The sequence below is a fragment of the Strix uralensis genome, chromosome 6 (assembly GCF_047716275.1).
Source record: "Strix uralensis isolate ZFMK-TIS-50842 chromosome 6, bStrUra1, whole genome shotgun sequence".
NCBI classification, from domain to species: domain Eukaryota; kingdom Metazoa; phylum Chordata; class Aves; order Strigiformes; family Strigidae; genus Strix; species Strix uralensis.
Window position 1 is genome coordinate 41,438,872 of NC_133977.1, and position 12,307 is coordinate 41,451,178.

Consider the following 12,307-nt stretch of genomic DNA (forward strand, 5'->3'; position numbering starts at 1 on the left):
AAAAAAAAAAAAAAAAAAAAAGACAAAAAAAACCCAACCCTCGACAACAAAAATCCCCAAATGAAGCAATCTTACTCAAGCTAAAAAAAGAAACACCTGTAAAGTTATTCTTATGCCCAGCAAAAATAACTAACTTAACAACTTCTTCTTCTAAAGGCTCCGAAAAGAGCAGGAAGCAGCTTTCTCGCCCCCAAAAAAAGTTCACTTTGGGGAATGTGAAGCCCCCAGAAAGCTGATGCCTTTCCTTCAAACCCCCGGAGCCCGGAGTTGACGGGGAGCCACTCGTACAGGTTTGCCGGCGTAACTTCTCAGCTATTTTGCTTCTCGAGTGCGAATCCTAAATTGACCTTCCTCTTCTCGCAGTGCTTGCGAGCTTTCCTAGAGAGGTTTTGGGCTATGTTATATACGTGGGGGCAGCTATAGAGTGTGTATATATAGATAACCCCTAACCGATGGAGGAGGCTTTCGTGGCGATGCCTCATAGCTCTTCCCAGCCCTATATCTGATGGATTGACCCCGAAAGAGTCAACTGCCACCAAGGAATAGATGTGTCAGGTTGAGCGGCTGCTGTGGCTTCAGCAGTGCCACCTCCTTGCCTGCACACACACCCCCCCCCAAGCCCCCCCCTCCCCAGGCCCGGTACCTGCAGAGCCAGCCGGGCAAGGCCTTGGAGAGCACAAGGAGTTAAAGCTCTTTCCAGCTTTTACTGGGTAGGTTAATATCACAGCTGCTTGGTAAAGCATTATCCAGCACCTCACTTAACAAAAGCCTGCTTTTGCAAACAGACTCCTACTTTTCCCCAAGTGTCCAAAGGTGTTTACTGAAGTAAATCTGCCTAAATCCTCCATTGCTTGGGTCATGGGGGTGGTTAGGAGGGTGGAAGGTGTAGAGATAATCTCTTTTTGTAAATTCTGTAAATCTTCTGGGAAAAAATCAGGAATCTGTGTCACATGCTTCTGTTCAACTGGTAACATCTCGGTTAGTGTGCTCCTTATGAGTGAAATCTGCCATAGCAGCTACAGGAAAATAAGACATCCCTCCCGCTCCTCATTGTTCAAACTGTTCTTCCCTCTCGAAGTTGCTTTAGCACGTTTAATCTATTTGCTGATGGGGGGAAAAAAAAAAACCTGTTAGGCTCTTAAAAGTGGTTTCTCAAAAAAAAAAAAAAAATAAAAATGACAGTTTGGTCGGCAGGAGATAGTGTAGTTGAAAACTTGTCACTTGAGATTTCTGCACTACCCCGGTTATTCCAACACCAGCAACTGCATATTACTTTTTACATGTTGCAAATAGAGGCAAACAACACGGGAAATTTTGACAGCTCTGCCTGAAAGGGCTTAAATACTTCTCAGTAAGCAGGATCCAGTTATAAATAAACCTTCTCTTGGTGAGAAAAAAGTGGCTACGACCAAAGACCTCACCATTTCTTTTTTTTAAAAAAACTGTCTGATTAAAAGCACAGAAGAGCTTCTGAAGAGCAAACAAACAGGGAAATCTGGGGTGGGGGGGACCCGGGGAGGGGACACACAGCCGGAAAATGTACATGAACGTGACTACGAAACCCCACGAGGGAGCCCAGCTACAGAAACTTCCCCAAATCTCGCCTTCCTCCTCCTCCTCCTCCTCCGTGCGCATTTGCTGGTGCCGCTGAGGATTTGCTGAGTTGCTGCTTTTCCCCCTTTGGGTCGGGGCAGCCCGGGCCAGTCGCCAGCCCGGGGACCCCCCCGCCACCGCCGCGGCCGAACTGTCCCCAACCCTCAGCACCGCCACCGCTCCCTGCCCCGCCGGGCGCAGAAACACCCGGCCCGACCCTTCCAAAAAAAAAAAAAAAAAAATTAAAAAAAAAATATATTTAAATGAGGGAAAGGGCGATTTTTCACCGCTAATCTGCTCGCCGGTGGTGGCCAAGCCTGCCTCACCCCCAGCCACCCCCGCTCCCCAAGGTCATGGTGAGTAAACAATAATAGTAATTAAAACAAAATAATAGGCAGCAGTCAAGAGCTGAGAGTACACACACCTGACCCTAACTATAACAGACTTCTCAGAGTAGAATTTGATCCCTCTCTGACACTTTCTACCTCAAGTGTTAGAGCGAGTGGCCATGAATAGTACAGGCATGCCATCTTGTAACACTATCTGCCTGTCAGAGGAGCCAAGGCTGGGTAGAGCAGGATCTATATAAGGCTTGTAACTAGGGGAAGCCCAACAAACAGCTACAAACACCTAAGTTATTTTACTCAGCCTCCACCCTTCTGCTTTTTCCCCCCTTCTTCTCACTCTCTTTTTTTTTTTTCTTTTCATCTTGGCTTTCTGTTGCAGAATGCAAATGTAGCCTGCCGGCGGTGAATGGGCTGAATTGTGATTAAGAAGAAGAAGAGCTCCTTTCTTTGTTCTCCCCTCAGGGGATGTTTACTGGGAGAGACACAGCGGATCAGATATGAAAGGCATTCAGGTCAGCATTGATGTGAGCGAAAGTGAAATCATACCTAAGGCATTCAAAAGACCGCCGTGTCAGGGGTTCAGCTAACGGTGCATCTACTGTGTCTTCCCTGTTAGGCACAAAAAAAAAAAAAAAAAAAAAGGAAAAAAAAAAAAAAGAAAAAATCTCTCCACAAACAGACATTTTTAAAAATTACAACAAAAATTATAGAGAGGGGGAGAAGAAAAAAAAAGTTTTCCCTCGCTTTGCCTCCTGAGCAGAAGCTACAGGACTTGGTGCTCTTTTCCCTTATGGATCACGGATGGAACAGGTCAACTTGTATCAATTGTAGCTGTTGGGATCAGCATCATTTTTAGGGGGAAAAGATCTAGTCTGAAATGTGAGCCGTTATTTTTAGGCATACCTATACGTACCAGATCCGTGTCTATACGATACACGCACGCATAGGTGTGTACGCATGTATACATGTATCTCTCCATAGGAGTTTCAATAAGCTGCGTGGCTTATTTATTCTGATACAAAACGCCAGCACTCGTTTCTTGCCTCCCTCAGAAGCAACTTCAATGATAAAGGCCACTGTGGCATATCAAACCGGCACAGCACACCTTAAAAAGTAATCTTTTATTGACTTGGAAACTCCTAGAAACACTTTTTTGAAAGCTCGCAGGGCAAGAGGACGGTAACCGCAGGCGTAAGAAGTTGGTACGCGGCTATTTAAGTTAAACTGCTTCAAGAAAAAGTCTAGGCATTGTCGTTTTTATCATTAAAAATGCTTGATGAAGGAATATTTGGATCTTTTTTTTTTTTTTTTTTAAGTTTGTACTTCTCACAGCCTAGATATTCTCTCAATAGACTTTCCAAGTGTTTAGCTGACGCTGTTGGCATAAACAGAGATATGTAAATATATAGGGGAAAAATCGCAAATTACAGTTAAGCATACAAAGAGTTAGGAGGTGGCTGCATTTACAGGGGCTGAAATGAAAATGAAAACGACGAATCATTTTTTAAAAAGCCTAAAAAAATTAAGGGACGGGACTGGGTGTCGTGTGCAGTAACCATCCCCACTATGATGAATTTGTTTCCACCTTCAGAACCTTAGTTAAAATATATTGTTTGCCTAATGCTCACATCTGCTTTAATGGTGACGTTTAATTCTGAAATATTTTCAACTAGTGTTTCTGCATCACAGATTTCTCTCCTTTTTCTCTATACTCTAAAAAGACAACTAAAGAGCAATCAAAAAGGTGTCTGACTTGGCCATTCAGACAATTGCACCCTTGTGGGAATGCTGGAATGAATGGTACAGTGGACACCCCAGCACTATTGACGTTATAAACATGTAAATGAAACACATTAGGGCAGACAATCAATTGTCTGTGAGCACTGCAAACCTGCACTCCCTTTCTATGTGACAGGCACAAAATAGTGTCTACCTTGGGAAGCCATGGGCTTGGAGAAAAAAAGGACAAAGAGTTCTCTTTCACAGAGGAGAAAATGCACCTTAAAAGCACTGGGATAATGCAGATGCCAAAAACTGTTGTAAGGCGAAGAATTTCCTATTTCTTGGAATGAATGTGGGGCTGCTGTAAAAGAATCAACACCCTTCTTTCCACTCTGAAGGGAGACACACATTTTTCTTGGGGAATATTACCAGCCTGTCCTGAGAGCTTACATCTCAGTCTTCCGTATATTTTCCCTACCTTGGGCAGTTGGCTATGTATAATTATCGATAATTAACTTGTAATGGTTTCCTTATTCCCCCCCACCCCACCCCCTTTTCAAATATGCCTTTTCCAACATATATTTTCTCACAGCAATTAGAAATTCCCCCCAAAAGTTTCCTGGCAAAGCATGTGCGATAAGCAAAAGCCAGTAAGTAGCGAATGGTCACAAATGTCAGTCAGTAAATCAGGCACTAATCTCCAAATTCGCTGGGTTTCTCGAAACTCAGAATAAAATAAATTGATCAGTCTTGACACAGAAAACAACCTCCTCTGCTCCATGTCACAGCTCAGTCTGGCCATGAATCTGCACCGAGAAAATGTAGCCAGATAATCATTACGCCCTGGTCGCCCGCATTTAGAGCGTTAATTTTTAATACCTATCTCCAGGTGCTTTTCTGGAGGTAGCACACTTGTCTCCCTGCCCAGTACCCAACTCCCGGCGGAATCTCCTCGCAACGATTCCCACCCCTGCAGAGGTCCCCGGGAACAGGAGCGCTCCCAGATGCCCGCTCTGCCTTGTGCCACCTGAATTTCACAAAAAGCAGCTTTCCTCCTCACACCCGAGCCCCAGTCTAGCTACCTCCAAACTTCTCCAGGCAGGGAAGACAAGCCTCACTTCCCACTCACTAAAGGCAGCAGGCAGGCTTTTTTTTTTTTTTTTTTTTTTCCCTTTTTTCTTTTTTTCTCTTTTTCAAGTGGGAAGTGAAGGAGGTTTTTCCCCCTTCCCCAGCATCTCCGAAAGGAGGGTGGGTGGGTATCTTTTTGGGAAAGGCTCTGAGCAAGTATAATCGTGTCTTCTTGTTTGGTCTGTGCTCTCCCTCGGATCAGACGCCCTGGAAGCATTGAACTTTCTCCCTTTTCTTTACAACTGGAAGCGAGATGGCAAAGGAATCAAAGAGAGCTGTTTACTGAAACTTTGGGGTAAATTAGATCCAACTTTCCTCCCTCCCCCCTTCCCCTCCTTCCTGGGGATTTTAATTTTATTTTTATTTTTGAGGGAGGGGGAGAGGAAAGGCAGGAAAAAAAAAAAAACAACTCCAACCAAACACCCAACAAACGCCAAACCACAACAAGGAGGAGAGAGGCGGCTCATCTCCCGAGGCACGGCCGGGCAGGGCACAGGCCGGCCGGGCAGCGCTGCCTGCTCGGCCCCCGGGCTCCGCACAGCTCCGCACCGCTCCGCGCCGCTCCGCACCCCGGCGCTGCGGCCGCCAGCGCAGCCCCCGCCTCCGCGGGGCGCCCGTGCGGAAAGAGGGTCTCTCCGCTGCCCTCTCCTCCTCCTCCTCCTCCTCCTCCTCTTCCTCCTTCCTCCTCCTCCTCCTCTTCCTCCTCTGCCGCGACTTCTCTCCCGAGTGAAAGTGCCGCGCAGCGAGTCAGGCGCTGGGATCATCTGACTGAACTTCCCGCAGCTCCTCCGCGCTGCTGGGCGGCCGCTCCGCGCACCTCCCCCCACCCCCCCCCCCGCCCCGCTGCCGGGGTTCTCTCTTCCCCTCCTGCCCCCCCTCCTTCCCCTCCCCGCTCCCGGGGGGCTCACTCCTCATTGATTTCCATATCGCCTCTCTCAGCCATCCCCCCCCCTCCCCGCCCCGGCGCACACCTCTCCTTCACTCCAGCAGCTCTGATCAACCCCGTTATCTTGGAAAATCCCGAGCTTTCCTCTTTTCCACCCTGTTTAGCTCCGCCGTAATTTTATCCAGTAATTTTATCTAATCCCGAGCCTTGCCCATCCTCGCACACACGCAGAGACACGCACACAGGCGTGGAGCTCACTGAGGCATTAGTTGGATTATTCTGTTTTGTCCCCGTCTGTAATTTCTATGTGATTTCACTCACACTCCCCCAGCTTCCTTGATGACCATCTATTTTTCTTTTTCTTTCCTTTTTTTTTTTTTTTTAAAAAAAAAAATTATTTTGGTTCTGCTGCGTTTCTAAGGAATTTCTGTCTGATTTCGATAAGCATCACCGTTTCTGGCGTTATCAGCAAAGACACAAGCTCAGAAGTGACATCTTTTCCACGAATCCAGGAAAGAAGAAAAATCCACTCAGTCCAGATAAATCCTGGGCAATTCCCAACGGGAAAGGCATTGGATATGTGCTTGTCGAAAAAGAGAAAATGAAAAAAAAACCAACCACCAAACCCTAACCAAACCCACCCTCACTCATCTACCTGCTTCTCAGAACCAGGACATTTCTCACTCAGAAATGAATGAAAGAAACAAATTACGGAGCACAAAGAGAAAAGAGTGGACAGACAGAAAGTCGAGAATTAGTTTTTTCTCCCCTGTCTTGGCCAGAGCAAGACCTTGAAGGGAGAAGTTAGACCTTCGCATAACCAGCTCACACACTTGGAATGAAGTTTGCAGGATCTTTAAGTGGTTACCTTAAAAATCGCAATTAAACTTTCACCTCCCAAGTGTGGTGGCTTTCCCAAGTTAGTGCAGTTCCGTGAAAACCCACTTTTGCATGGGAGCAACAAGAATAATCTGTGTCACTCCGGTCCAAACGTGGTCCCAAAGACTTGGCTGCAATACCAGGGCGTAGAGGCTGCGGTCCTGGTGTCCTGGGCAAGCAGAGGCATCCAGCTTTTTATTTTTTTTTTGTTGGGGTGGGGGGGGGGGAGTGGGTGTTTTTTGCGACTCAAACCGTGTTGAGAAAATACTAAACACGTAGACGCATCCCTCATCGCAGAGCATGTGACGGGTTTAACATGCTAAACTAATAATCTTGTATGAAAAAGGCAGGAGGCTGAAGAAGAAGAATAAAACCCCCTCAAACACTCAGAATATTCTTTACTGCAAAAGAGCACTTCTGGATGCGTTGCTTTAAATCTCATTCTCTTTTTCTCTCAAAAATGACTGTTTAACATAAGAAAAAAGGCTACTTGACACAAAGCTTTTGTTATCCAGTTGATCAGCAACGTGCTTTAGATACTTGTAAGGGGAAAAAAGCCCCACAACAGACATTGATTTTAGAAAATCAATAACCAACATTTAATAAAAAGAACAGAGGAAACACAAGAGAGGAGAGGGAAACATTACGTGTAATTTTAATGTCTACTAAATTACCCGGAGATGAGGGGAAGGGGAGGTCTCCTCTGTGAGGACCACCTTAAATAATGACAGACACAAGAGTAAAGGGTGGTGGTGGAGGGGGAGAGACTTTAAAAAAAGATAACAAGGAACGGATCCTTGGGAAGCTGCTCGGAATATATTATTTTAGTTGGGGTTTTTTTTGTAATACTAAGCCAAGCAAATAGATCAAAGACAACACAAAGGGAAAAGCCAGTGTAACATAACGAACAGTTTCTGACTAAAATTCCTCTATCACTCCCCCATATGGCTCGACGCCTCCACCACAACAAGAAAAAGACACACACACACACACACACTCACACTCACAACCTAGAGAGAGGAAAGGGGAGGGGGGGCAGGATCATTTGTTTCTAATCAACATTCTCTTGTCTTTGTGATTTTTTTGTTGTTGTTGTTGTCGTCCTCCCCCCCCCCCCCCTCCTTCACCCCCCCCACTCCCCCACCTCCACCTCTCCACTTAAATGAAGTAGCTGAGCTATAAGCGCATGGGTTCAGGTTCACACAAATAATCTTCCTTCCTCCGGCTCCTCGAGAGGAAAGTTGTTGAAAGTGGGGCCGGGATGGCCATGCGAGGGGCTGCGGGTGGGGAGGGGGAGGCTGGCGGGGGGGGGGAGAGACTATCAGCCCGGGGAGAAAGGAAGAAACTAAGGGAGGGACGGGGAGAGACGGAGAAAGAGAGACCCACAGCAGAGAAAGCTGCCAAATGTGAAATCAGCCCCCAGCACCGCGTCCCACTGAGCCCCGGCCCTCCGCGCCCGGCGGAGGGGGCAACTATGGACAATCGGGCACCAAACTCATTAGTAGTATTAATTATTAGGGAGGAGGAAGTTTCATTTTCGAGTCCCTAACAATAAAAAAAAAAAAAAAAAAAAAAAAAAAGAGAGAGAGTCGCTAACTCGGTGCCAGCCTGCCTCGGGGTTCTCACGCTGCCGTTTTTTTTTTTTTTTTCCCAGGGCCGCCCGCCCGGCTCCGCGCCGCTCCGCGCTTCCCACCTCCCATCTCCGCGCCTCTCCGCTCCCCGAGCCCTGACATGGCCCGAACCCCCCCCAGCAAAACGGCGGCCGAACCGGGCCGCCACCTCCCCCCCACCCCCCCCTCCCCGCCCCGCGCTCCGCCGCCGGCGGGGCAGCCGCCCTCCCGCTCCGCGCCCGCGCAACAAACTTTGGGGCGGCGGCGCTGCTACTCCCCCCCCTCCCCCCCCCTCCCTGCACTCTCTAATTCCTCCCCCCCTCCTTCAAACCCCAAACACTCCACCGGCGCCCCGCGGCCGCGCAACCCCCCGCGGGCGGCCAGTCCCGGGCGGGCGCCGTGTCCCGGTCCCCGCGTCCTCCCCCACCTCCCCGCTCCCTTCCCCGTCCTGCCGCCGGCTTCTTCCCCCCCCCCACCCCCACCCCCCCCCGCCTCTCCGCGGCGGAACCGGCCGGAAAAAAAAGTTTTCTGGGGGGGTGCGGGGGGCGGCTTACCGTTTTTCCTCCGGGGGTTGGCTTGTTTTCGCCTCTTACACCTGGGGCCATCCGCCATGATCTGCTGCTTCATTGATAAGAGTGGATCAGATGGCAGTTCGCATGGGCTCGGCTCCCTGATTCAGCAGCACGCAGGCTCTATGTAACGACCAAACACAGCAACAATGTGGGCATCGGGATATCCCATTTAAACGCAGGGCGCCAACGGGGACCCGGCTTGGCACCCCAAAAAGAGCCCATCCACGCTCACGGCGAGCTCGGCCGGGCCCGGGGGAGGTGGGACGCAGGCGGAGCGGGCTCCCCCCTCGCTCCCCAGCCGGGTAGATTTCTTCTTTTCTTTTCTTTCTTTCTCTCTTTCTTTCTTTCTTTTCTTTTCTTTCTCTATCTATCTATTTATTTATTTATTTTTATCCGCGCCGTGCGTGTGTGTGTGTGTGCCTGCGTGTGCGTGTCCCTCTCTCCCCGTGCGTGTGTGCGCGCGCGTGTGTGTGTGTGTGTTGCACCAGCAAAGCAGATCAGAGAGAGACAAGAATTACATCTCAAATGAGTCATAACTCATGACCGTATGAGGGAATGCACAGCTTTTACAGTAGGCTGTTTGACTCGATGCTAGGCGGACCGTTTCCTCCGAAAAGTACTTTAATTTGACATGAGAACTTCTTTTCACGCGAAATGCTAGTCTCCTCTCCTTCTTCTCCTGCCTTTAGTTCTTTTTTTCTTTCCCCCCCCCTCAAAGTGCACTCCGGCAAAGTGATAAGAGGAGAGGGAAACATGGCTATCCCCTGTCCTTTTGGGGTAAAGCACAGCACGGAGACCTCCCCCTCCCCCTAACAACGAGGAGTGTAATTATAAACCTCTGTCACCTTTTTAGTCAGTTTGACAATATTCAGGGTTTCCCCTGCCCCTTAGTTAAACAAAGCTTCGGAGTGTCATTTTTTTTTTTTTTCCTTCCCAGAAAAGAAACAGAAATCAAAACTACCGCTGTCAGAGTTTTCAGGCTTTCAGTTGGGTTTTTGGTTTGGTGTGTTTTCTGTTGTGTTGTTTGGGTTTTTTTTTTTGTTTTTGTTTTTTTTTTTTTTTCCTAAAACTTGTAAACTTTTGGACCTACTGTGTGTGCCTATGTGCTCGGGCTGGGCAGGAGGCTCCATCTGTCAAAGGGAGAGGGCAGGAGCCTTTGCTTTGCTGCAGGAACGCTCCTGAAACTCAGTCCACCTCGAAGAAGATGCTGTAGCTTTAAAGATGCTTTGACTTGAGGATTAGTTTAAACAGGGGGCTATAAAAGATGTAACAGATGCAAACTGTAAAACAAGGGCAATTAACCCTTGCTCTCCTGAGCAGGATCCCCCCTTGCCTTCGCATCTATTGTCTTCTCCTGCACTGGGAGTTTTACACAAATCCTGAAAAATTATTACCTGCCTCAACAATTTCAATATTTTCTTTTGCAGCAAAGTGGGCTTTATTATTATTATTATTGTTTTCTCTCTCTCCCCCCCCCGCCCCCCCATGTCTTTTTACTTTGCTGGAGCTTCACACCAGGACTGAGCACTGAGGTGTGTTGCTGCTAGGTCTGTTTATTCTGCCTGAACTCCCTTCTCAGACGTTTGCGGTTATAAAACCTGCTTGACTAAAAATAAAATAAAATAAAATAATAATCTCCGAGCAGGTAAGGGGATGGGAATATTGAGAGAGTGTGTGCGGGGTCAGCGTGTTTGCTCACACTCCTCTGCTTGGGACTCCGCCTGGGCAGGGTGAATTGGTGGCTTTGTGGATGTGGATGTATGTGGCTGAGGAAGCAAGAGGCTGAGAAATGTGCTAGAAACTTTAGTATTTGCCAGTTATTCCCGATCCTGGAGTGGGCAATGGTGGCATCACCGCGGCAGATCTGCCAGGAGATGTAGCGGAGAGGGAAGGACAGGAACCGAGGCAAGCCGGGACCCTCCGCCTGCCTCGGCAATTGGCGTTTTAATGCAAAACGACCAATGGTGAATTGTTTTAAATGCGTTTCATTACCTTCCCTGCTCTTCAGCCTCCCGCAAAAAAGTTGTCAATAATTTTAAACCTGCAGATCCCGAGAACACTTTTCTTCCCAGAGGACCGGCTAGCTTTTAAAAATAGATATATATATATATATATATATTTTTTTTTTTGCTTTTTGGTAAACGACTTTTAAGTTCCAGTCAATACTTTCACTTCTTGCTTTAGGATCCCAGAAGCTAAGGTGTTACTTCACCCAGCTTCACAAAATAAAATAAAGAAATGAAACTAACTAAGCAGACAAAACAGCAAACTTTCTGTTTGGGGAAACACATCCTTTACCGGGGAGCCCTGCCCGGGGCTGGGGCTCCAGCGGTGCCCGGCCGGGCTGGCTCTGCAGGCTCAGGGCGTGCAAAGCATTAACAGGTACCTGCAAACTTTCCGAGCTAAGATGTGAAACCTGAAATAAAAAGAGCAGGAGGTGGGGAGGGGGGGGGTTGGTTTGGGTTGGTTTGGTTTTTTGTGTTTGGTTGTTTTTTTTTTTTTTTTTTTTTTTTTTCCAAGAGGACCAAGTCCCTTCCTAGCACTAAAACTTTTGCTGCTGCATTGTAAAATGTACCTCCGGTACCTGGCTGACAGGTAAGGGGAGCAGGGTGGGGGTGGCACAGCCCCGAGCGCCCCGAAACTGCTCGCCCCTTCCCGGAGCGGTACCGAAGTGACTTCAGGTTTCAGTAAAAAAAATTAAAAAAAATAAAAAAATAAAAGGAGGTTTTTCGCCCCAAGTATAAACAAGCCAGAAAGAAGCCAACACGCTTAAAAAAAAAAAAAAAAAAAAAAAGACTATCGAAATTAAATAAGCCTGCTAGTGCGTGAGGTCGTGTGAGAAAAAAGAAGCGGAGGAAAAAAAAAAAAAAAAGAGAGAAAATGGAATTAAATTCCGAACCTACCTGCGAAGTCTTGTTTGTAGTTTTGGCCAGAAATGGTGAGAAGAAAAAGCATGAAGAAGCCGCGAAGTGGAGGAGAAAAGGTGAAGGGAGATGCAGCTCCTGGAGAAATTGTAAAAAGCCTTGCAAAGAGTTGTCGGAAGGACCGTTATTCCTGCTGGGCAGGTTAGGACTGATCTCTTTCTGCCACTCCAGGAAACACAAACCTGGGGACGGACTGACGTGTTACGCCTCTTCTAATGACATTTTTTTCTTTTTCTTTTCTGTAGGAGCGAGAGGAGAGACCCTGCAACACACGCCACCTATCTTTGTGGGGAGGGATAATTGAAGAGCACCAAACGTGAGCATCATGTGGAAACGTGATCGCCAAGTTTCTCTCTGGGAAAGGATCTGGGATAGATTATACCTTGAAGTCTCCGCGAACGCTTTAGCGGCAGAAATGCAATTCCACCTCCTCCCGCCCGCCCCCCGCCCCGCGCCCGCCCCCCGCCCCGCCGCTCCGCTCCGCGCCTCTCCGCGCCGCTCCGCGCCCCGCCGCCTTCACCCCCGCCGCGGCGCCCCGCGGAAACTCACCGCGCCCCGGCACCGCATCCCACACCCCCCCCTCCGGGGTGGGGGGGTCTGCATCCCCTGCCCCGCCGCTACAACCCTGCCCCCCCCCCCCCCCAAC

General features: G+C 48.4%; 1 protein-coding gene across 4 annotated transcripts in view; it reads right to left on the reverse strand.

Moving 5' to 3' along the window:
• Positions 1 to 12,086, reverse strand: part of ZEB2 (zinc finger E-box binding homeobox 2) — a 115,816-nt gene extending 103,730 nt beyond the window's left edge. The window contains exons 1-3 of one of the 4 annotated variants that reach the window (XM_074873781.1): positions 11,844 to 12,086; positions 11,641 to 11,739; positions 8,720 to 8,857 (exon numbers count right to left, since the gene is read on the reverse strand). In XM_074873781.1, the coding sequence (XP_074729882.1) occupies positions 8,720 to 8,792 (73 nt within the window). In that variant the 5' untranslated portion in view covers positions 8,793 to 8,857; positions 11,641 to 11,739; positions 11,844 to 12,086. The other 3 variants (XM_074873780.1, XM_074873782.1, XM_074873783.1) reach the window with 3 other exon arrangements.
• Between the last annotated feature and the right edge of the window lie 221 nt (positions 12,087 to 12,307).